At 56.7% G+C, this 24,605-nt stretch overlaps 1 protein-coding gene across 2 annotated transcripts; it reads left to right on the top strand.

Moving 5' to 3' along the window:
- The first annotated feature begins 1,112 nt into the window (after nucleotides 1–1,112).
- Nucleotides 1,113–15,105, top strand: CLPTM1L (CLPTM1 like). 2 transcript variants are annotated; one of them, XM_074329124.2, is made up of 17 exons: nucleotides 1,113–1,488; nucleotides 1,925–2,025; nucleotides 2,895–3,084; nucleotides 4,357–4,502; nucleotides 5,545–5,623; nucleotides 7,639–7,756; nucleotides 8,048–8,142; nucleotides 8,839–8,923; nucleotides 10,177–10,280; nucleotides 11,127–11,192; nucleotides 11,873–11,923; nucleotides 12,645–12,727; nucleotides 13,263–13,297; nucleotides 13,674–13,729; nucleotides 13,809–13,853; nucleotides 14,128–14,243; nucleotides 14,616–15,105. In XM_074329124.2, exons 1-17 carry the CDS (start codon nucleotides 1,327–1,329, stop codon nucleotides 14,698–14,700), a joined length of 1,617 nt encoding a protein of 538 aa, XP_074185225.2. In that variant the 5' UTR covers nucleotides 1,113–1,326; the 3' UTR covers nucleotides 14,701–15,105. The 2 variants fall into 2 exon arrangements, with proteins under 2 accessions (XP_074185225.2, XP_074185226.2); XM_074329125.2 differs by having other exon boundaries at nucleotides 1,120–1,488; nucleotides 4,354–4,502.
- Nucleotides 15,106–24,605: the final 9,500 nt, after the last annotated feature.

Below are 24,605 nucleotides of genomic sequence, written 5' to 3'. Positions count from 1 at the left end.
CTGGCAAGCTGAGGGGGGGGGCAGGCCATGCAAACCCGAGACCACGTGTCACTACACAGGATGGTCTATGTGGGGTCACTACTAACCTGGCAAGCTGGGGGGGGGTGGCAGGCCATGCAAACCCGAGACCACGTGTCACTATGTCACTACACAGGACGGTCTGAACGCACCGATTCCTAAATGACAGCGGTCACTGTGAGCAGACGCGTCCTGCCTGCAGCTCAGGCAGCCTGTCCGTCTGCGTCTGAGACCACACACCCTTGCAGCCAGTCGCCCCTTTTTCCAGACGCCTCGGGGCACCACCCGCTGCGGCAGAGCCCGCGACCGCGGAGCCCCTCGTGGTGTCGGGCCCCCCGACCATCTCTATGCGCTTCAATGTGACCGCGCTGCACCCACCTTTGTGAGTGTCTGTTCCTTTTCCCCCCAATCCGAGACCCCCCTGCTTTCTCCAAAGCCCTTCGTCTCCCGACGGGACCCATGTGACACCCCCTTCTGTCTCCTCCTCTTCTTCTGTCGCATGGAAACGAAACCCGCAAACCGCGTTCTCGCGGGCGTCTCCGCAGCCGCGGCCAGTTTGTCTCAATCAACTCGGAAAAGTCCCCTACAGCTTGGACGCTTCCTGCACGGACAGTGAAACCCCCGGACCCTGAGGCCCTCGTCCCGTCTGACAAAACCAACGTGAATCGCGTGTTTCGTTTTTGTGACTATTCAATGGTTCATGTTTACTCTGATGTCACTGCAGACTTGGGGCTGAAAGAACAGAGTCTCTGCGTCGCCTCCATCCAGGGCCTCACACGTAGACATGTCACCCATGTGTGGGTCCCGCCACTCGGGCCCCGCGTCCTCCGCAGGGGCTCCTGGGGGACCGGCCCGCGCCGAGGCCGCGCCCGACAACCTCGCGTCCCAGCCCCACCCTGACTGGCGGAAGCCAGAGCGACTGGACCCGCGAGGCCCGCCGGGAGGACGGCGCCGGCCGATGACGTCACTGCCGCCGCGCCCTGGACGCAAACGTGCGTGCGTACGTGCGCGCGGCGGCGGCGAGACTACGTTTCCCAGGTGGCCCCGCGGCGCGTCCACTTCCGGCGAACAGCGGAGGACCCGGAAGCGGCGGGCGGGCCGGCGAATCCCGCGGCGACAGGTCGGCGGCAGGAGCATGCCGGGCGCCCGGCGGCTGGCGGCGGGCGACGCGTTAGTTACCCGGCGGCGGCGGCGGCGGCGCGCGGCTGCTCGTGTGTGAGCAGCGGCGGCCGGAGTGTCCGGCAAGGGCGCCGAGCGGGCGGCGAACCGGGCGAGCGGGCGCTGCTCCGGGCCGGGGGCGGCGGCGCCATGTGGAGCGGCCGCAGCTCCTTCACCAGCCTGGTGGTGGGCGTGTTCGTGGTGTACGTGGCGCACACCTGCTGGGTCATGTACGGCATCGTCTACACGCGCCCGTGCGCCGGCGACGCCAACTGCATCCAGCCCTACCTGGCGCGGAGGCCGAAGCTGCAGGTGCGCGGCCGCGCGGGGCGCTGCTCGGGGCGCCGGCGGGGCGGGGCGGGGCGGCCTCGCTTCTGCGGGGGAGCCCGGGCTGGGCGGCGGCGTGGGTCCCGCTCAGTGCGCCGGGCCGGCCGGGCTGGGGCTGCTAGCCGGTCTCCGACCCCCGGCACATCCTGAGGACCTGCCCGCATGGCGGCCCCGCAGGCGCCGGAGTCCCAGTCCCTCGCCCTGTGGTCCCGTCAGCCTCCCGCTGTGTAGCAGGTGGTTGTGTTGCACCTTCGCAGCAGTCGCATCAGAAACGCTCGTTCCTCCCCAGGTCAGAGCCCCTTCGGGAGTTAACGTGAAACCTTCCCACCTGCAGCATCAGGCCGCCCTCGGTGCAGCTGTTTGCTGTGTGTGCCCTCTGGCCGGGGCCCTGCCAAGCTGACTTTCTTGCCATCCTTTCCAGCTGAGCGTGTACACCACCACCCGGTCCAACCTCGGTGCCGAGAACAACGTGGATCTCGTCTTGAACGTGGAAGACTTTGACGTGGAGTCCAAATTCGAAAGGTATGGTTATGGGACAACGTACCAATGATTGGGTTCATGTCATCAAGTGTCATTTAAAAGTTAGCATTGTGTGCAGAGCAAGGTTACCTTAAGAAGCTATCGTGCCAGCTGTCTTGTGAATGGTGAACGTTTTAAGGGGAGACCTATGTGTCATGTAAGCAGTCAAACTCTTGTTTTACTTGAAAGTAGCAGATGAGTCTGTCATTTAGGAAGCAGCTGAGACCAGCATCGAATGGCTGTGGTGTCACAGCAGCCGTGGGGAGTTTCCGAAGGAGAGGGTGTCACAGTGGGGAGGACCTGGAGAACAGAGACAGCAAATGACTCGTCTCTTCCTAGTGGAAGGAGTGTCATGTTTAACTGTGGCTGTAGTATCTAGTGTCAACAAGTGCACTTAAAAATTGGTGTACTTGTAGGAGTCTACCTTTTCCCTCCACGTCGTCTGGGAGGGATCAGATAGAGTGATGGGACATGTGACGCTGTGTGACAGGAACATCCTCTGGCTGGCCTGCCCCAGGGACAGTTGCTGAGGCAGGGTGGAGGGTGGGCATGCGCACACTTGGGGCTGGCCACTGTCTGCCTGTGACCTCAGCTAGTGACTGGCTTCTGAGTGCTGGGAAATGGAGGCAGAACAGGCAGTCTTTTCAGCTTTCAGGCATTGCCACCCATGCTTCTAGAACACATCTGTAAACCTCTGCCCCTAGGCCTCTCAGGACAGTCACAGACAAGTGGGTTTCGTTTTTAGTACTCCAAGCTAAAATTAGTTGGTTTGAAACAGTGTAATTTGTAAAGACATTTGCATGGTGTCTGCTGTGTGTATGTACGTGGAATGTAAATGTACATGTTTAAAATTGTAATTTGTCTTGTTTTAGGACAGTTAACGTTTCTGTACCAAAGAAAACAAGAAACAACGGGACACTGTACGCCTATATCTTCCTCCATCATGCTGGCATTCTGCCGTGGCATGATGGGAAGCAGGTGCACCTGGTCAGCCCTCTGACCACCTACATGGTCCCCAAACCAGAAGAGGTCAACCTGCTCACTGGGGAGTCTGCTGCTCAGGTGAGCATCTCCATTGCGGCACCAGGCAAACGAACAGGCCCTCTGTCCCTGGAAGTCACACATGTGTGCAGGACGGGAAAGTAAGGCACTGTGATGTTACTGGCTCACACTGTCTTCAGCTGAAGCATTTCCCATGGGTTACGGATAAACTATACGTCCAATTAGTGACGTGCATTTGCAGTAATCCACTGACGTTCTTCACCCGAGCTCCTTCACAGGCCGTGGGCCCGCTCAGCCCCCTGGGAGTGTGGGGAGCAGGGAGTCCGCCCCTTCTTGGAGCTCAGCTGCAGTCATCACTTAGAGTTGAGAGACTCACACTGCTGCGTGCAGGACGACAGCTCTTGGATGTTTATTCTAAGAATGTAATTCAAAGTGATTAAGAGGCCACGTACACGTCATGTTTCGTATGTCCGTAGAAAACTACATACCAGGAAACACTGGGGATCACATAAGTGACCATTCACAAAGCCCCAGATGGAGGAGTTCTGGTGTTCACACGAGTGTTGAATGTGACGTAGTTACGAACTAGGAGCGTGGCAGCTTTCAGGAAGCGTCTGTGGGACTTGTTCCTGCCGGGGCCAGGGCTGTCCGTGGTTTGGGGCCAGAAACCCTGCCAGCCTGCTCCAACCTCCAGTGTGCATTCCCTGCTGTGTGCTTGGGGAGAGCGCCCATCTCCCTCTCCATGGGGACAGTATGGCCCTGCCTCATAGAGCCTTCCTGGAGAGTCGAGGCAGTGCGTGTGGAGGGTCTTTGGAACATACAAATCCCAGATGTTAGCTATTGCTTGTATTTTGGAGCCCATTTTTAATATAAATTGTTACAAACTGTCTTTAGGTGGGAGATAAATGAAACGACAGTTTTTCCTAGAATTTACCAATTAGATCTACCAAAGGTTTTCTCGTCAATAAGCTTCTTTCTGAATTTAGTGAAGATGGATGTCTACTCATTGGCATGGCTCCTTCCAGCCTGTCTGACATCCCCAGCTTAGAAGCGATCTCCTTGTCAGGCCCACTGCACGTGCAGGGTGCTCAGCTTGTACCCCCCGGCGTCTCCCACACTGCCCTCAGGGTCCTGAGAAGCGGCTGTGTTAGGCTGCATCCCAAACCTCAGCCAGTGAGAGATCCAGGACCAACGTGGCTTCTGGGGAGAGAAGGAGTCGGGGGCTGGCAGCGTTGGGCTGCCCCACGCCGCTGCCTCACACCGTCCATCCCAGTCCCGTTCCCCACGCAGCACTGGCCCCTTTTCCTGATGGTCATTCCTTCCATTTAGCAGCAGATCGAAGCCGAGAAGCAGCCGACGAGCGCCCTGGAGGAGCCCGTCTCCCACTGGAGACCAAGACTGACACTGAACGTGATGGTGGACAACTTCGTCTTCGACGGGTCCTCCCTGCCCGCCGACGTCCATCGCTACATGAAGATGTGTGTGTCCCGGGCGGGTGGGAGTGAGCAGGGCACGCTTACTCGCCTGCTTTGAGCACGGCCCCCTTGCCTGCTGCGCTGACAGCAGGGGGCGACCCCAGTGGTGTGAGGGTAGAGGGAGCACACCCCCCCCCCCCCCCCCCCGGGATCGTGACCCACCAAACCCCTGCCTCTCTGAGCCATCCCTGAGCTCAGAGGCCCGGGGCACCACCAGGCCTGTCCCTGCTCTCTGGGAGTTCTTGCTGACCAAGTGGTGACATGAATGAAACCGAAGGGAGCCCCCCTGCCCTTGGCCCTTGGCCGAGCCTTCGAGCCTTCCCTTGGAGAGAAATCAGGAGCATTGAGGAGAGCGTGTCCCTCTGCTTTTGTCCTGGCTGCATCCTGACTGCGTCCACTAGGGGGCCATGGCCGGTCTAATCGTGACTGGTGCGTGGACTTAGCTTTCCACCGGGTGTGCCTGCCGCTTGCTGTCACTGGGTCAGCGTAACTATTAACATTGACTGACCGGCTTAGACTTCACGCATCTGCAGGCCTCGGGGAGCCTGCTGTGAGCTTAGGACCTGTTAGCAGGTCCTCACGGACCCCGAGGAGTGGCCATGACCACAGTTGTTCTTCCCTTGTCGGTGGCCCCTGTGGTGGGGTTAGGAGGGCCTTTCCTTTTGTAAGTTTAAATCGTGGTTTTGCTTCGTGATACATGCACATAGCTCAGTGACAGCAGCATTAGGTGCAAAGCCCCCACTTCTGTCCCCTGGCTCCCCACCCCTCCCAGGCATGAGTAGCAGATGGGTTTGTACTTCTGCTGTCACCATCTCGCTGGGCCCCACTCACTCTTTTTTACACCCCGATGATGATCCGCTGTGTGGCCAGGTTACCGTTTATGTCCCCCGTCCCCCTGGTGTCCGCTGGGTGCTCTCTCTGGCTGGGACGGCTATGACCAGGAGCAGCTGAGGTGTGGGCTGGGATTCTCAGGGATGCGGCATCTCGGCTGTGGTCAGTTCCAAGGTGAGAGGGCTCGCCGTGACTTTGAACTGCTTCTCCCCAGGGTCCAGCTGGGGAAGACGGTGCATTACCTCCCTATTCTGTTCATCGACCAGCTCAGCAACCGGGTGAAGGACCTCATGGTGAGCGCTGGCCCTCAATCTTGCGGTGACAGCTTTTGCCTGGGGTGCTTCCTCCATTGTGGTGCGGGTCCCCTGGCGAGGCCGGTGGAGGGCTTGCGAGGTGCTTCAGTAAGTGTTCGGACCGGGGACGCATGGGCTTCTGGGCAGGCGCTTGTCAGCTGAAATGGTCAGTGAACGAGGTTCCTGCTGCGAACATGCAGGCAATTCAGGAAGTGTTCTGAGCAGCTGGCCCTGTGTGTTACCGCCGGTCCCAAGGGCCGGGGTCGAGGTGTGCACGTGGACAGTTGGACAGCAGCTATGGGCCCGTGTTATGTTGCAGAAGCCACACGCCTGCTCCCCCAGGCTGGACACGGGGAAAGAAGTGAGGCCGGCTTTTGGTGAAGAACAATGACAGCAGTGGTTGGGATTAACTGAGCATGCCAGGCGCCGTGCTGAGTGCCCCCCAGGTGTTGGGAGGCGTGTCCCTGTGCTCCATGCTTATCCAGGCCTACCCAGGGTCATACAGCTGCCCCGCTGAGGTCACGTCTGCACGAAGCCGGATAACTCACTGTTCCAGAGCACTACTGCTCACTGGTGACTTTCTGAGGAGCCCGGCCACACGCCCAGCAGCTCTGAATGGACAGTCGCTCCATCTCACTGCCGAGGAAGCTGAGGCCAGGAGAGCGTAGGGAGCCCTTGGTGCGCTGTAGCAGCAGGGAACCCAGCCCCTAACCAGGCTGGGCCTTTCGGGCCCCTGCCCAGTTCTGCCGCCTCCTGCTGGTGGAGGCACTCAGAAATGACTGTCCCCGCTCCACTGTTCCCCGGGGCGAGGCGTCCCTAACACGCAGTGTCCTGCAGTTCGCTGGGTGCCACAGCACCTGGCCTGCAGGCTGGGGCGGGCAGTTGTTCCTCCTCAGCCTTTTCTGGAGTGTGCTGTGCTGTGTGCGCAGCCCTCGGTCACACCAGGCTCATCTGAGCTGCACACGACAGTACTGGGTGGCCCTGGCAGCTGCCGTGGTCGCCCCTGGAAAGGGGCTCGGGAAGCGGCGAGCAGACAAGTCTGGCTGGGTCGCTGGCGGCTGTGGGCAGCATCTGCAGTGCCCACATGCTCCTGGTTGCCACGCGGCTGAGGAAAGGCCTGACACAGGAGAGTGCTGATAGTCTCAGAACAGCACATGACAGGCAGCCAGCTTTGCCCAGCTCACCTCCTGCCACAGCACTGTGTCTCACTTGGGGCTGCTTTGCAGGAGTGCCCTCTTTGGAGAACAGCCAAGCCCGCTGGGGTGACGGGTGCTGCCCACCCCCGGAGCCGAGGCAGTGGCACCTCCTGGCGCGGGCTTGGCTTGCTGCCGCAAGTTCTGAGGTCACTGTGCTGTGTGGGGTGGCCCGACGCCTGGGCCTGGTGTCCCGTTGATCCTGGCACATCTGGTGGCCAGGCCTATGATACCAGCTGTGCTCACTGAGGGGTCGTGGCGAGTGTGGAACGTGACCCTGTGGGTGTGCCCAGCACCCTCGGGGTGGGGGTGTCACTGCCCCGTGTGCTGGCAGAGGCCTCCCTCCTGGGGCCTGGCCCCTGCCGACATGTCTGCTGCCAGACCGCGGGACCGACCGTGCTTTCCTTGCTGAGGCAGCCTCCACCCCAATTCTGTGCGTCCTCATGAGCCCAGCCTGAGTGCTGCTGCCTCCTGGAGCTTCCGGCCAGCCCTCGGTGGAGTGACTGCCCCTGCCCTGCAGTCTGGGGCATTAGGCCCGTGGGTGCAGGTGGCTGCACGGGTCTCCTACTCCGTCTCCTGCCCTTGGCTCGGCGTCATGCACGTCGCTAGTCCTGGCACATGGGGGAGCCAGGAAGGACCATGGACCCTCAGGATTCCCTGAGGAAGAGGGGTGTTTAGCCAGGGTGTGGCCATAACACAGACGTAGGAGTGTCAGTTCTGGAGCTTGGGGACAGGTGCGCTGTGGTCCCACCAAGGTGGAAGGATGCTGGCCGGCGGCGGTGCTCCCGGCAGGGCAGGCTCTGACTGGTGCCCTTCCGTCAGGTCATAAACCGCTCCAGCACCGAGCTGCCCCTGACCGTCTGCTACGACCGGATCTCGCTGGGGCGGCTGCGTTTCTGGATCCACATGCAGGACGCCGTGCTCTCCCTGCAGCAGCTCGGTGAGGCCGCCGCGCCGGCCGTCCTGGGCCTGGGCCCCTGTCGTCCCCGCCCTCGGAGGCACTGTAACCCCGTGCTGAGGGTTCCCTTACGTAACCCTAAGGGTCACCAGTATCCAGTTTCCCTGTCTCTGCAGAGCCCTCGCTGTTCCCTGAGAGCCTGCTTTTCTCGGGACATCATGTCCGCAACGCCACAGTTTGGGGCAGGGGACCTCTCACCGCGCACAACCCTCAGGAATGTCTGTGAAGTGAAGTGAGGTTGACACAGTCTATTTTGCGTTGTATTTCTTTCAGGGTTTTCAGAGAAAGACGCTGATGAGGTGAAAGGAATCTTTGTTGATACCAACTTATATTTCTTAGCGTTGACCTTCTTTGTCGCAGCATTTCACGTGAGTGGGTCACTGAGTCCTTGGTGATGACACTGGCAGGTGTGGATGGCTCCCAGGGCACCAGCCGTCCTTTGCTGGGGGAGTGGTGTGGCCGTGTCCTGTGCGGCAGCCCCTTGGTGGCCAGCAGACCTGAGGATCTGCAGGCCGCCATGCCAGGACCTTTCTGCCAGCTCAAAAGAGGGTGTCTGAACCTCGGGAACTGGCCACCTTAAGACTTGGGACTTGGCTGGGAAAGAAATCCGAAATCACCGAGATGAAGGGATGACAGTAACATGAGTGTTTCACTGTCAACCCCAGTGGTTATACGGGTCTGCAGGCTGGCGGGGGGACGCCGTCACCACGGGTTGGCCGTGCCAGACTCGGTCAGGGTGGGAGGGTGCGACGGCATAGGCGGGGGGGGTGGGGGCTCTGAGTGCCTGGGCCTCAGCAGCCGGTTCAGCTAAAACTTTCCAAAACCTCTGGGAAGCAGCACATTTATCAAAAGGTCGTATCTCAGAATGAGCCCTTGCTGTGACCGGAGGGGAACGGCAGGTGCACCTGCGGGCAGCCCGCCATTGCAGGCTGGTTGTAGGCGTTGGCCTGGCCCACGGTGACCACGGCGTGGTGCTGAAACACGTGGGGCCACCTCACTGTGCCTTGTGCACACCTGCAGACTCACGGTTAACAGATGGCGTTGCCGTCCCCTCTCCTTTTCAGCTTCTCTTTGATTTCCTGGCATTTAAAAATGACATCAGCTTCTGGAAAAAAAAGAAGAGCATGATTGGAATGTCCACCAAAGCAGGTAGACGCCACCAGAATGTCTGACCCATTCCCAGAGTATGTTCTGTCGTCTATATAGACGGATTATAAGGTCCACTTTGAAACCTAAAGTTATGACTCTGTGACAAACGCTTGTTGCAGGCCCCGCTCCCTGGTCCCATTCAGGAGAGGCCTCTAGGTCACGTGTGGTGATAACTGGGAGGGAGCTGTCACCGAGGAGGACAGGGATGCACAGCTGGGGCCCGTGTTGGTGAGGACAGGGAGGCTGGTCCCCAGCACCCGGTGTGTTGGCCAGGCGAGCGCCCGAGACGAGAGGCAGGTCTTTCCTCCCATGGCAGTGACACCCCCAACTGGGTGGTCTGGGGTGCCTGGGTCCCTCTCCCCATGTCACCTGTGTCTGGTTTCCTCAGAGTACTTCCCTCCCCTGCCCCCCCGCCTACCCACCCCCGTCTACCCCCCCCCGCCTTTTCATGGGCGGAAGGAGGGGGCAATAGATGGCAGTGGCCATGAGCAGGGTTTGTGGGTCCTTGAGTCTGCCCACGGAAGGTAGCTGGGCATCTTTGCCCCGTGAGTCCCACGTGGGAGCTGGCTCTGCCGCTTCTGCCCAGACGCACTTCCTCTGCAGGACGTTTCCAGTGGGTGGCAGCATTTAATAAGTAGGACTTCAAGAGAGGAAGCTTGATGCGTTTATCAGGGACCTGGTACAAAGCAGGAGGGTGTGACCTAGGAGAACAGGAAAGCAAGTTGTAATTCTGCTCAGGAGCCTGTTTCCTCAGCACATTTTCTGTGTGTTTGTGTGTTAAAGGGTGACTTACACACACACATTGTTGGGGTTACTTTGTGTTTGGTTCTGGAGCCTTTCAGAACCATTTCACACTGTGTTCTCCAGCCGCATGTGGCCCACTGTGCAGTTAGTGTACAAAGTGGCAGGAAATTGCAGGTCTGCGTGCGTGAGTGTGCATGTGTGTGCATGTGTGTGTGTGTGTGTGCATGTGACTGCGTGCGTGTGTGTGCGTGCGTGAGTGTGCATGTGTGTGCATGCGTGAGTGCACGCATGCGTGAGTGCATGTGAGTGCACATGTGCGTGTGTGTGCATGTGAGTGCACGTGTGTGCGTGAGTGTGCATGTGCGTGCACGTGTGTGCGTGCGTGAGTGTGCATGTGTGTGCATGCGTGAGTGTGCATGTGAGTGCACGTGTGTGCGTGCGTGAGTGTGCATGTGAGTGCATGTGTGCGCGTGTGCTGGGCGCCCCCTCAGCACGCCCTCTGTCCGCAGTGCTCTGGCGCTGCTTCAGCACGGTGGTCATCTTCCTGTTCCTGCTGGACGAGCAGACGAGCCTGTTGGTGCTGGTCCCCGCGGGCATCGGAGCCGCCATCGAGGTGAGCTGTGGCCAGTGCATGTGGCCAGCATTGGGCCCAGGCGCTCAGCGCAGTCAGAACTCATGTGACTGTGTGTCGGGACATGCGGCCACCTCCACAGGCAGCTGCTGTGGGTCCTTGGCCAGAGCGGGAGCCTGGAAGGTGACGTCGGGTGACCCTGCGGTTCCTGTTGGAGCGTGCCAGCTCATCACACCCTCACGGCGTGTTCTGACACATTGTCTGCAGTCCCCAGCAGCTCGCCAGTGTGCGGTGTGGCCCTGTGACGGCCCTGGCTGTGTGGGGCTTAGAAGGGTAGCCCTGGGGGGCAGGCAGGCTTGGGCCGAGCCTCGACAACAAAGGTGGGGTTGGGAGAGTGGAGGGAGGCGGTGGCCTCCATGTCCCCGCCTGCCACCCAGCTCACGCGGCTGTCAGGTAGGGTTGTGCTCTCCACGCCCATGCAGGAGGGCCGTGGCTGGGGACTCCCATAACCACAGTGTGGACACCACTTTTAAAGGTGGCTGTGCCTGGCCTACTCCATGGGGCAGCAGCTGGGCATGGGCCCTGGAGAGACCGGAAACGGCTGGGCCCTCTGCTGGGTGAACTGGAGGCAGGCTGGGTGGGGTGGGCCCGCCGAGCAGACGAGCAGGGGAGAGAACTCAGCCCAGAGGAGGACGGCCAGGCTGAGGGCCAGTTTGCTGGCGCTGAGAGGAGGGGTGGTGGCCGTGTGGGGGACCCTGCTGGGTGGCCGGTGGTCCGTGAAGAGCAGCAGGGGACCCGTGGGCAGCTGGGGCTGGGCCATCAGGGTCTGAGTGCTGACTTCTGGCCTTGTGCTGTCGGGATCCTCAGTGTCGGTTTGTTTCTTCCCAGCTGTGGAAAGTGAAAAAGGCTCTGAAGATGAGCGTTGTGTGGAGGGGCCTGAGGCCGGCGTTGCAGGTGAGCGAGGCTGCTCTGTGCTCTGGACGTCGTCACCTTGTTCCCTCTTGTCCGATACTGTCTGCTTCCCATCCTCTCACGTGCCACAGCTTGTGTGCCACGGCACTTCCTGGCTGCACTGCTGAGGTGTGGAGCAGGTGACTGTCACGCAGTGGCATCGCTGCCCTCCGATAACCAGAACGGCTCCCGCGGCGGACGCAGCGTCGGTTCTGTGATCACGGCTCATTCTGGGCTTGCACGGGGACCCCAAGTGCAGATCGAGTAGTGCCTGTAGCTCCGGGAGGACGCCGGTCTGAGGGCTCCCGCAGGTGGTTCCAGCGGCTGCCCAGCCAGCCAGTGGGTTACGGGCTTGAAGCTCGCTCTGCCCTCTGTGGGGACTTCAGCTGAGGGGAAGTCCCGTTATGCAGGTCCTAGACAGGTCGGGGACAGGATACTCGGCAGGTGGGATACAGCCCGTAGTCCCTAAAGGTGCCTAGGTACCCACCGTCACTGATCAGAGAGCAGCGTCTGTTTCCGTGCAGAGCAGGCCTCGCACTATGCCCGGGCACGCGGCTTCAGTGTCACGGCCAGAGTGGACGCAGGCTGCCTGCCCCCAGTCCTTCCGGGTGGAGGGCGGGCTCGTGCTCACTTGCCCGCCTCCCGTCAGTCACTTGACATGACTGTGTTGCATTTTACAACAGTTTGGTGCCTACAGTGAATCTGAGAGGAGAACAGAGGAGTACGACACTCAGGTGAGCAGCAGGGGCCTGCAGAGCATGCGTGCCCGGCACACAGACAGCTGAGCGCCCAGGAGACATGGCCGTGCTGGGACCTGCACCGCGGGGGCTGTCTCCCTGGAGGGGTGGCCACAGTCCCGAGTAGATTCCGCCTGGGAGAGGAGGGGCACGAGACTTCTCCCTGTTTCCTGGTCCCTGCAGGTGGCGCCACACAGCTGGGGAACGTTTATCTTCATAAGTGGGCTTGTCCTCAGGCCCGTGGTAGCTGCAGGCTAACCCTGTCGTGTGTCAGCTACTGTGGGAGCTGCGGCTTTTGTGTGGTCATGCAGTCTTCCCCAGGCGGGGAGGCTTTATTTATTGGCTTAACGGGTACCCACTTGCAGTCTGATTTTTACTGGGGTTACAGTGAAGTTCAAATCCCAGTAAATACAGGGACGACTGCAGGGACTTGGGCGGCAGTTCACACGTTCCCGGGAGTTTCTCCAGATTTCTTTCCATCCTGTTTCTTCATGGGTCTGTCGTAGGCTGGTTGGTTGGGGTGAGCCGGCATTGGTGTGCTGTTGTTGACGTCATGGTCCCCTCAGCTGCGCCCTGGGTGCTGTGCGCTCACACTGGGTGTGACAGATGCAGCCTGGAGTGTCCACCAGTCCCACAACTGCCGTGTGCAGAGGTCTCTTGCCCTGCCTGTGAGTCAAGGTTTGAGGGGGGCTCTAACGGGGAATGCTGTTGTCTGCAGGCCATGAAGTACCTGTCGTATGTACTGTACCCTCTGTGCATTGGAGGCGCCGTCTACTCGTTGCTGAATGTCAAGTATAAGAGGTACGGGGCCACACTCACCTGGATAGCCCGCTCAGCTTCCATGTGCTCGGCAGAGAGCTGGGGTCTTCATCGGTCCCGTGGGTTTGGGAGCGACGTAAAAGCAGCCCCGGAATTGGAGACACCGCTGTGGGGGGGGGGCAAGGCCTGCCCTGCCCCTTTGTCCTGAGCCGTGGCCACGTAGGGAGGCTAGCACCCACAGCACGGCGTCCAGGTGACAGCCAATCAGTTTGACCAGGGAACATGCAGTAGCGGCCGTGTGGCTGCTGCGTGTGGGCTGGGGGAGCGTGGGGGCGTGCCCTGGGCGCTGCGGGGGCCTGGGGGAGAACAGGGGCACGGCCCCAGGGGCTGTGCAGGGCAGGACTGCAGCCAGGGCTTGGTTGTCTGACTGGCAGCTCTGAAGGATGGCTGTCAGAGCAGACCCCCAGTTTGCAGACTCCTCACCTTGCAAAGGAAAGAGGCATGGTTGTCACGTAACAGACAGTGGCTGGTGGGGGACGTCGGGCCTCCCACGGTGACAGCTCTCTCTTCTTTCCAGTTGGTATTCTTGGTTAATCAACAGCTTCGTCAATGGTGAGTCCCGTGATTCCCTGTTCTGGTAACAGCATTTACGGCAGGTCCCTTTCTGCCCGTGATGTGAGGTCAGCTTGTCAGGCCCGGCTCTATACACGGCTGGGCCCCAGGCTGCCCAGTTTGCTGTGAGCCCTGAGCAGCTTCCTCCATGCCCCAGTGTGATGCCAGCCATGACCAACACCATCTCCACACCTGACCCCTGAGAGCACGGGGCGCGGCGTGGCCGTGCCTCCACAGGCACTGGGGGTCTGCGGGTAGGCAGGAGGGGCTTTCGGACTGCCTCGCTCACTAGGGCTGGTTCCCAAACCTGGCTGCAGCCCTGGGGCCCTGGGTGTTGGAGGGAGCGTGTGCTCTACAGCCGTGTCTGTCTCCCCAGGAGTGTATGCCTTTGGCTTCCTCTTCATGCTGCCTCAGCTCTTCGTCAACTACAAGGTAAGAGGTGTCCCTGTGTGCTTGTGTGGTGGCTCCTGACCCTTGACCCCTGACCCGCACCATCTGTCCTTGTTCCCAGATGAAGTCAGTGGCACACCTGCCCTGGAAGGCCTTCACCTACAAGGTCAGTGTTTCGCCTACAGGGGGCGCTATGGGAATGCAGGGGCATAGGGTGGGTCCCGTCTTCCCTTGTCCTTTGGGTCCTGGCATGTCACCAGTCCAGAGTCCTCTACCTCCTTTTCTGCTCTTACTGTCATTCCAAGAGTCACTTGCACTTGGGTGAGTGCGCTGTGAAGTGATTGGCTGATTTGGGTTCTGGAGCAGACAGGGCTGGGCAGTCAGCTGGGCCTCTGCCGGACCCTGATGGCTGCTGCCTGACCATACTCGCTGGCCCGCAGGCCTTTAACACCTTCATCGATGACGTCTTTGCCTTCATCATCACCATGCCCACCTCTCACCGCCTGGCCTGCTTCAGGGATGACGTCGTGTTCCTTGTCTACCTGTACCAGCGATGGTGAGTCCCGCTGACACCACAGCTGTCGTCCTGGGGGGAGGACAGGACTCGCGGTGGCCCTCGTGCGTTCCCGTTGCCGGTGGGAGGCCACGGAAGATGTTATTCAGAGAGTGCTGAGTGGCTGCACCAGCCTCTGCAAGCCCTTCTCTCCACAGGCACAAAGGGGTCACCCAGCCCAGTCTGTGCTGTGCTCCCCCAGGAGCCGGGCTCAGGGCCCCGGGCAGGCCTTCCCTGGGGGCGGGTGTGGCCCCTCTGCTCTGATCGGCCTCGAGCCACCAGCAGGAGGCAAACCCCACAGCACTCTCCTGCCGTAACCTTGACGGTTCGATTCTTAGTTGTTGGGGCTGGAGGACACACATGGTGTTGTTGCAGGCTCTACCCTGTGGACAGGAGCAGAGTGAACGAATTCGGGGAGTCCTATGAGGAGCGGCCCCAGCGGAAACCCCATGCGGACTGAGCCCCGGCCGGGCCGCTCCCAGCCACACAGTGCAGCTCAGGCGTTCAGCTGACTGCACGTGTGGGACGCTTCTGGTGACTGGCCTGGGCATTACTTCTGCATTGCCAAAACCTCTGGGCGTTTCTCCATCTCCTGAGTCCCTGATGGGGTTTGAGGAGCTGGCAGCAGTCACAACGCCCCCATGTGCAGACTTCCCACTCAGCCCAGGACGGCCCAGGGTCGGTGGGCTGCACGGTCGCCCGCAGACTTGGAGGCAGGGAGGGGCTCCTGCGTGAGTGGCAGGTGCCTCTAATCCGTGCTGTGGGATTCGGGATCAATTGCTTTTCTCTTTGTTTAACACTTGACTGTTTTAAAGCTTAATGTACGTACGTTTGTATTTTAAAATAAATTTCTCTGGCTATAACATTTTCTTGGCCTGGTACAATACGGGACGTGTTTCAGATACTTCTGCTTACCCCGCCCGGAAACGAGCACATGACATGGGCTCGTGTTTGCAGAAAGGACGACGTGAAGCACCCTCCCCGGCCTTGGAGTCAGTGGCGTTCTTGCACATTGTGTCTGGTGTTAGAGGCACTCATTGTGCAGCCGTGGCTGCCCAGCTGACCGTGCTGCTATTGGAGGAACACCGTAGGCTAATGCAGGCAGCCCAGGTGGGCAGAGAGACCAGGTTTGGGGACAAGGTGTAGTCGAATCGGTGAAATCACTCCCGAGGATCGGCTCTCAGCGCGTGGGTGCGTGCACGCAGCGGGTGGCTGGCTGTTGGTGACACCGACAGTAGCATCTCGGCCCGACGACCGTGGGCTTGGAGATCAGTCATCTCACCGTCAAGGGTCATCTTGGTGCTTTGGCCACCCCAGAAGTCCACGGAATGGGCCCCTCCTGGCTAGAAGGTAGAGCCATGTGGGCAGCGTCACCTGGCGTCTTGCGAGCACGTGTCCCCCACTCATCCACGCTCGCTGTCCAGGAGCCCGTCAGGAAGGAGCAACTTGCAGTTACGGCGCGTGAGCCTCACTCAATGACCTGAAAGAAGACCCTGGTTTCAAATCACCCTTTTATCATCAGAATGCTGAGGCGAGTCCAGGGCCCTGTGGGCAGTCTCTGAGGCTTGTCACCTGCCCGGAAACCATGACGCTCAGGACGACCCAGTGGGCTGCGCCCAGTAGCTTCACATACGTGTTTTGCTTTTGGGGGAGGCACCGGCTTCTGCATGAGGACGCATCAGCTATGTGGACACGGCTCCAACATGCTTCATGAACAGACCACCTGGCTCGGCCCGGGGGCTCTGCTTGCCCTGGTGCCAGTTCCAACGGCGCCACGGGCTGACATCACACAGACCTTCCTTCCTTGCGTTCGAAGCCCAAGGCTTGGCAGACTTAGAAAGTTCTCTGCAGATCTCTGCTGCTCTCACTTGCAGTGTCCTTATAAAACATGTCAGGAGGACACGTGTTTCCGTGACACCTGCTGCTCGTAGCTGACAGGCTGCATGCAGGTGGACCTGATAAGCGGGCAGCAGTGTGGGAACACGGGCTTTCCAAATGGCCCTTTGGGAATCCTAAGGGCGGGCACCCGGGGGCGGAACACCCTAGTCTGCCGGCTTCTGTTTCTGCAGTCCCAGCCTGGCTTCCAGTGGCCCTCCAGTGACATTCTTTTTCAGGTTGCAAATGCCATTGCACGTGGACCAGTCTTGTCTTGTGAATGTGGAAGTCACATTCTTTTAAAAGGAATGTTTTAATCAATAGTAAGTTACAGGGTGTTCCTTATAAAAAGCCATAGTCTTATGTGTTAATAAATTATTCACATAAGGTTACTTGAGTGCCTGCCTCCATTTTTTAAAGATAAACAGGAGATTAAATAAAAGGAGTATAATAGGAGACCTCCAAGTCCCTTCCAGCTTCAGGACTGACCCTTTTTCCCCACACACGACTCTCCCCTTGGGGCTAATGTCCCTGTGAGTGGCAGGGTTTTAAGGGGGAATCGACTGCGAGCGCCCTCCCTTGGGCACTGCCTGGACACGGTCCGCGTCCTGACTCGGTTTCCCTCTCAAACACCTCGAAGTGTCGTTCTGAGGAGTGCAGCGCTGTGGTGACCAGTTTTCTCTCGTGCTTCCTTGGTCCTCATAGCAGCCAGGCCATGCCTTACGTGACAATTATTAGGTAGGACTTCCAGGTGTGTGTCATTCGTAAAATGTCCCAGAACCCTTGGAAGCTGTTAAGTTGCCGACTATGAGAGATGATTGGGTAAAGGTGGAAACCTGAAAGCGCCCAAGACCGGAGCCACACGGTAGCTCCTGACCCGGCGATCGGGCCCTAGTCCGCATGTCTGTGTCACAGAGGAGATGGTCACCAGACCGCACACGTTGGTCAGCCTGACCTGCACCCACACAGAACCCTGCACTGGACGCTCGCGGAGAGCTTCCTCAGCCAAATGCTTGCCTGGCCTTCGTCCAGTGGCACACGGGCACGGGATGCCTGGTTCCCGTGCACTAGCCCCCTGCACGAAGGAACCGCAGTTTATCAGTCAGACGCCATCAGGGTTTCGTCCACTGTGGCTTTTTGGAGGAGTCACTCTGAGCGTCTGTGTGTGTGTCTTGTGGGGGACACCACAGTCATTTTTTTGGGGACACACAGTGTGACAGGTTTAGCAGAGCTCGTGCCTGCCAGTGCAGCCCGAGTCCCAGCTGCGTCATGCCCCCAGCCTGGGCACTGCCGTCTGGCACCTCCCTGCGTGTGCGCGTGGCGTGCTGGCATCTGCTGCAGGTCCTGGCTTGTGTTGCTGATGACGAACGTGCCAAACACCTTTCGTGTCCTCAGCGCTCGACACCCCTCTTACGGTGAAGTGCCTACTTTTTCCTATTTCTCCATAACCATCGTCTCTAACGCCGTTCTTGGCGTTGTCACCACGGCTGCCTTACCCACGTGGTGTGAGGCGGGGAGCACCTCCTCCTCTGTCCTTGGAAGTCGCTCCCAGCAAGGCTGTGAGGCAGCGGGTGGGACCCTCCAGACCTCAGGCTCCTTTGCAGGGTCTTGACTCCCGACCGAGCTTTGGAATGGTGGTGGCCGTGCTCTGCTGGTGGTGTTTCCTCGTGCAGTGTCATGCCTTTGCTCAAGCAGTTTCTCCATTTGGTCTGAATTTGCACATTTGCTGGCATGAACTTGTTCATACTATCTTCTTGTTTCTTATGTCTGTAGCCATGTCTGCTCTGACCCCTGCAGTTTCCTGTGGCCATACAACAAGGGACCACAGACCAGGTAACACGAAGTGAATCAAAAAGTTGGCAGTACCAAGTGTGGGTGAGAGCGTGGCACTGGTGGGTGAACCTGTGACCTGGTCAGGATCCTTCTAGAAAACCTGGCTCAAACAACAGACTGTTATTGTCCCCCAGTCCTGGAGGCAAGAGGTCAAAAGTCAAGGTGTGGGCAGGGTGGTCCCTCTGGCAGGCCCGAGGGGGCGCCTGTCCTGTGTCCCCTCCTTGGCTTGTGGGTGGCTGTCTTCATCTTCACCGGCGCTCTCCCTGTCTATGGGTCTGTCTCCAATTTCCCATTCTTGTAGGGACACGGTTGTACTGGATTAGGGCCCATCCTAATGTCCTGACCTTTATGGGAGCACATGCAAAGATCCCAGTTCCAAATCAGGTCACCTTCACGGCTCCTAGGGGTCACGGCTTCAGCATATGACTTGGGAGATGCCATTCAGCCATAACAACTCCTCACATAGCTATTTGTGTCTTCTTTTTTCCTGACCAATCTGATTTTGTCAGTTCTACTAGCATTGGTCTCTTCAAAGAGTAAAGGGTTAGCGTTGTTGATTCTTTATATTTTGTTTTTTCTCATCAATTTCTGAGAAATTGATTTCTTTCTTTTTACATTATTGGGCCTATCTATCCTACTTTTGGAGATGGTTTCATGAGCTCATTAGTTTCTGCCTTTCTTTTTTGAACGTGCTGGTCTCCCTGAGGTGAGGAGGTGGTGCTGGGAGGCGGGAGCTGCACACGGAGAAGTTTGGAGACCAGCAAGGGTCCCCTGGTGTCCAGCTGGTTACTGATGGCGGTGTTGCAGATAGAAATTACGTCTGAGATGAAAAATACATTGGGTGTGATCAGTGAAAGATGAGACATTGCAGAAGAAAAGATGAATGAATTTTAAGACAGCAATACCTACGATGTGAAAAGAAACAAAAACTACTGAGAAACATCAAAAGAGAACAGAGCATGGTGAGCTGAGGGAGACTCCCGGGGGCTGTGGCTGACGTGTGAATGGACACCCAAGGGAGAGCACAGGCAGGGAGGGGAGACATAATGTCTGAAAACGTGTCAAATTTCATTAAAAAAGAAAAAACCCACAAAACAACAGAGTCAAGAAGTTTACCCAAAACCAACTACAGGAAACAGTAAGGAAAAAAAGGTACATCATAAACAAATGGCTGAAAACCAGTAACAAAGAGAAAATCCTTAAAGCAGCCCAAGGCAAAGCATGCGTGACATGCAAAGAACAAAGGAAATGACGCAGGAGATTTCCGGGGGAAGCAACGCGAGCTAGAAGACAGCTCTCAACCACTCAGAGAAAAAAGTCTGCTGACTCAGAATTCTTTACCCAGTGAAATATGTCTCAAAATATATTTTAAAATTCAGGACTTTCACAGACACATAAAAACTGGAAGAATTCATCACAGCAGATCTGCCTGATAGGAGCTGAGTCCTTCTAGCAGCCATGACGGACCACATGGCAGGCTGCCCCACGAAGGGACGAGGCATCCCAGAATAGGGAACATAGGTGGGTAAATGCAGAGATTGTCTTATTACTTTGAGAGATAATGGGCCCCTTAAAGCTAAAATAGCAACAATGTTTCTTGGGGTGCATGACATGCGCAGAAGTGAAATGTGCCGTGGCAATAGCACCGATGCAGGCAGGTGCCATGGCAGTACCTGCTGGAAGGTCCCCCTACTAATAAACGTGAAGATGTGATGTCCCCCAAAGGCAGACTGAGATCGGTTAACAACACATGCTATAAACCCGATGGCAATCACTGAAATAAAAGTTACAGCTATTAAGCCACTAAGAGATAAAATCAAATTATAAAAAATACTCAGTGCAAAAGAAGGCAGAAAAATATGAAAAGAGAAACAATATGGGACAAACACAGAGGGTGCCAAAAATATATATATATACACATTTTGAAAAAAGAAAAAACTGTATTAAAATTACACTGATGGGAACCACTCTGAGCACCTCTTGTAATTGCAGAAGTCAAACGTGACTTGTATTCATCTTTTGTTATCGGTACATATTGAGTATTACAATTTTAATATGCTTTTTCTTCGTTTTAAATGTGTATACATTTTTTTGGCACCCTCTGGAGAAAACCAATAGCAGTATAATAGATTTAACCCCACCCTTATCAATAATTACAGTAAATTACAGTAAAAACTGGTTAAACACACCAGTTGTCAGTATTTCAGCTTTCTTTCTTTTTCTGAGCCTCACCAAAATCAAATCTTCCTTTTATTTTACATATGTCCATCTGTTTCCTCACTCACCTTTTTTTCTTGGGCCACAGACCTTCCTTCAGGAAGTCCGTCCTTTAGAAGTTCGACTCCTGGTAAACCCTTCAAGATTTATTCAGATAAATGTCATTATGTCACCCTCATTCTTGAGAGATGTTTTTCCGGGGACCACTCGCAGACAGATGGCTGCCTACAGGTGTTTTTCTAGAGTCACTGTCACTGTGGTAGGTGATCTGTCTTCTCCTGCCTGAATTTAAGCTGTTCTTTTTGACATCTGCCTCGTCCCTTCTATCTAGTCTTTGAGTGTGTATTTATCTTAATGGTGTATTCATGTCTTCCATCAACAGCAGAAAAATGTCAGCCATTTTCTCTCGAACGGTGCCTCTTCCACACTTTTCCTACTCTCTCTCTCTGCGATGTTGTTCTTACCTCTTAGCCCCCTCATGTTTCAATCTCCTTGTCTCTGCTTGTTTCAGATAGGTCATTTCCCACATTGTGGGTTTTCTCTGCTTTGGTGCTTAGTTTGTCTTCCTGAATTTGCATTCACTGACGCACATATACAACTCTAGACACTGTTTGACTCTTTAAATCTCCCTGGCAACTTTAACAGTCAAGCTCTTTATTTGTACCTTACACCTCGCCCCCCACACCTGCTTGTGTTTTTAAATTTAGAAAACAAATTTGCTCTCTACTATGAATGTCTTTGACAGCTGCAAAATTTGGATATCTGCTCTCTCTTTTGTTGGTTTCTGCCCACTCTCACTTGTACTTTGCTTTCTTGTGTGTTTTGAGATTCCTTCAGAACAATCACTCATGTTGTATCTGCCTGGGGCTGCATGGACATAGAACGACTGTAGCTGTCTCAAGGGTCCTGGCTTAAAATGCACGCAAGGTGGCGGCGGGAGAGATCAGGCCCGTACATCTCTGAGAGCGAGTCACACGTCTGCACTTGATTCTGGGATCAGTGAGAGGCCTTAGCGGGTATTAGCGGGAGTGACATGCTCTTATCTGTGCTTTTCAAAGATCCTTCTAGATGCTCCCTGGAGAATGGCTAGCAGGAATGGAAGGATTTAGAAGCCTGTTGCGATAATGGAAGAGATGATGGTGGCTAAATATGGCACGTGCCAGAAAGAGAAACCAAGGACACTTCCCAGTGCGGTGGCTTCAGTCTTGAGCAATGACTGAGTGTATGTGTGCGGAAGTCAGAGTTCAGTTCCTCCTTTTACGAGACCACTTCTCAAGAATAACCTGGAAACTCTGGCTTTGTGGTCATGACCTCTTCCCTCTGCCCTCATCTTGCAGATGCAGGTCACCCCGGGTCACTGGTTTGCCGAGTCCTGCATTTCTCTGAGACCAAGGAGAGGGCCTGTCAGAGGCACCGGGTCCTGTACTTGGCTTGCCAGGAACCAGCACGTGGCTGGGCCTGGACATGGAGTCCACAAAGGGAGCTATTTAAGGGCTTAAATCTGTAAGTAAATTCTGCCTTCCAGCATCCCAGCGGCTAATTTTGTCTTACTGCTTTCTTAAATTCCATCAAATGCCTTTCAAGAGTGCGGAAACCCAAAGGTGTACAGCGGGAACTGACTGTTTGCCAAGGTGCAGGAGTCAACACCAGCAGTCGGCGGTTCTGAGCCCTGAGCACTTTTTATTGGTTTTCTTAAGGGGGTTTAAGGTGCAAGAGAAAGTACACAAGGAGATGGAAGTGGGTCAGGAAGGATTAACGCGGCTAAGCGGCCAAGGCCAGGAGGTCAAAGGTCTCCTCTGGCTAAGAAAGTGGGAAAACAGGATAGTTTTCCCGGGAGCTGCCAAGCGGGGCACAGCCAAGGCGTCCGAGCTCCCAAAGAACCTCGTGAACCGGTGGGGCCATGTCCCCTGAAGTCCCACCCTGTCCTCGCTGGGCCATATCCCTGATGCTAGCCTGCACTGAGGGAACACTGGCCGTGGACATGGAGACCCTGGGTTTGTGTTCCGGCTCTGCCCCAAGTTGTCAGGGATTTTCAGGAAGTCTGCATCTCTGAACCTGTAGGAAAGGACGCTGACTGTTGTCCACCTGCTTCCAAGGGCTGCACGGTGATATGAGCTGATGTGCCCGAAATGATATGGGAATTGGAAAGCGCTCGATAAAGGAAGACCATTAGTCATGTTACTTACCTTTACCACTAAGAATTAAATGTTCCAGTAACCTCTTCTGCGTGACAAATCACGAGGAAACAGGCACAGCAACCACTGTTTTATTACTGTTTTATTGTGCTCACAGAGATCTGCCCAGACCCCCGACTGAAGATGAGATGGGGGTTGCTGTGAGCCCCAGGTTGGGGTAACAACAGCAGCTGGCACAATCGGTTCTTGGATTCAGGGAACCTGGGAGACAGGACAGAGGGGTGCAGAGGTCCTGTAGTGCAGCCCGCACCCCGACCCAGGACCCTGGCTGTGTGGCCACACTGCTGTCCTCTGCTCTGTCCCCCTTCCAGCAGGTCCCCTGGTTCCTCCACCACTTTGCCTCTCCAGAAAACACTTTCTAAACCTGTCTCCCACTGTCCCCTCTTCACTCCCAATCTAGTTCCAAGGACACTGTCTGTCTTTCTAGATCGCCAACATTCTTTGAGCTGGAACCTGCCTTGTGCCTGGAGTGCCATCTGGGTCCCTCCTGGGCCCCCCCACCAGTCCCCAGGTTGTCAGGCCTCAGGACCATGTGACAGTTCATCTGGATTTCACCCCATCAGAGGGGCTACAGTAAGAACTAGTGACATCGTCGAATGCAGGCGAGGACACACAGTCTGCACAGGTGATCAAATGACAGCAAATTGGCCACACACTGTACCAGGGCCAGCGTCCTGGCTCTGGTTTACTGTTGCCTGAGTTATGGGAGACTAAGCATGGGTGCCGGAGAGGACAGGAGGCAGAGCCCGTTCTCCCTGCCACGCTGGGCGTCCTGGGCTACATAACACTCCCCAGATGCCACATCCTAGTCCTACAGCCTGCCAGCGTGACCTCCCCAGCACAAGGGACTTCGCGGATGGCAGAATATGGTGGGCTCTGAGGTGGGGAGGTGCCCTGCATCAGCCTGTGGTCCCTGTGAGAGGGAGGCAGCAGGTCAGGGTGGGGACGAGATGTGACAAGAGCTCGGAGGAGGCGGTGTTGAGTGTGGCTCTCCCAGCGTCTGGTCCTCACGCCCTCACTGGGTCTGGGCTCACGCGGCCCTGCCCTTCTGCAGGCAAAGGGTGCTGTTGACCAGGTCTGGTGTTTACACTGCTTGTGGTCACCGCTCAGAGACCTGGCACTGTGCTCGTTTGGCTGCCATCCAGACCCTCTGAGCCCTGATTCTGCGATCTGGCGTCTTCAGGCCTCATCCAGCTGCAGATCTGAGACTTGAGCCCTGTGGGTGGAGCACGCACTGGGCAGAATGCGTGCCACGTGGTGGGCATACACAGTACCAGAGCACCTCACTGCAGCCTGTCCCCACACAGGCCCCCACCGTGCTTTGGCTCCTGGCACAGAATCCGCTGTTTAGAAACTTCAGGGTGTGTGAAGCCCATACAGTGCCTTGCGGAAGACTTCCAAGGGGCTTGGTGGTTGTATTTGATCTTAAACAACAATGCAGCTTTTTTCACGTCATGTGATGCAAGGACTTAAGGCCGTCCCTCACTTCTCAGAGACAAACCCGCAGACCCTGCAATACGGAAGGGCACTCTGGATGGGAGCAAGTTCCATCCAACTGGGGGTTTTTCTCACATGCACGTGGTACTAACCACACGCCTGTCAGTTTCTGTCTCAGTTTATTTTATTCTTTTTTTGATGATGTTTTCAAGCTGGTTTCTCCGGGTGAACCAGAGCAACTTCAAAAAGAACAAATATCCTGAAGCAGCCCAAATCCTCTAGCGGCAGAAGTGAGGACGTGCTCTCACTCTGTGGGCTTCTGGAACAGCAGAGCCCCCTCCCCAGGGTTACCAGGCAGGCAGACCCCACAGAGCAGAGCGCCATGAGCCTGACTCATCATCTGTCTGTCAAGGGAGGGAAAGCGGAGGCCTGTTTAAATGCCACGGCCACGAATAGAAGCAATTTCCTGACCACGTTTCTCACCTTTCACTAACTGTGAAAGGTTAACATTTGTGCAGCTGTGCAGTGTTTGCCAAACTCAGATGTCTCCTCCACGAGCCTCCCCAGACCTGGAAGTTTCCCCTCTCAGCAATGCAAAGTTGAACAACCCACAGCATCTGCATTTGGGTGGAATCTCATTAGGGTGACTCCTCTGAACTGTCTTGTTCACATGACCAGCCGCTATCACAGCTGTCCCCCTGGGCCTGGGGAGGGTCTCTGCTGCGTGGTGGGTAGCCAGGGGCTCCTGGTTCTTTCTGGGGCTGCCAGGTTGCAGGCAGGTCCCCGACGTGTCCACTCTCACCTTCCA

Source organism: Rhinolophus sinicus, chromosome 3 (genome assembly GCF_057876585.1).
Source record: "Rhinolophus sinicus isolate RSI-liver-muscle chromosome 3, RSI-T2T, whole genome shotgun sequence".
Taxonomy (NCBI): domain Eukaryota; kingdom Metazoa; phylum Chordata; class Mammalia; order Chiroptera; family Rhinolophidae; genus Rhinolophus; species Rhinolophus sinicus.
The sequence above is the reverse complement of the archived record's forward strand: the minus strand, read 5'-3'. Positions and strand labels throughout refer to the sequence as shown.

Coding starts and splice junctions, on each gene's coding strand:
- CLPTM1L (XM_074329125.2), top strand. CDS start 1,327: ATGTGGAGCGGCCGCAGCTCCTTCACCAGCCTGGTGGTGGGCGTGTTC. Junction 5,624..7,638: donor ACCGGGTGAAGGACCTCATG/GTGAGCGCTGGC, acceptor CCCTTCCGTCAG/GTCATAAACCGCTCCAGCAC. Junction 13,298..13,673: donor AATCAACAGCTTCGTCAATG/GTGAGTCCCGTG, acceptor CTGTCTCCCCAG/GAGTGTATGCCTTTGGCTTC.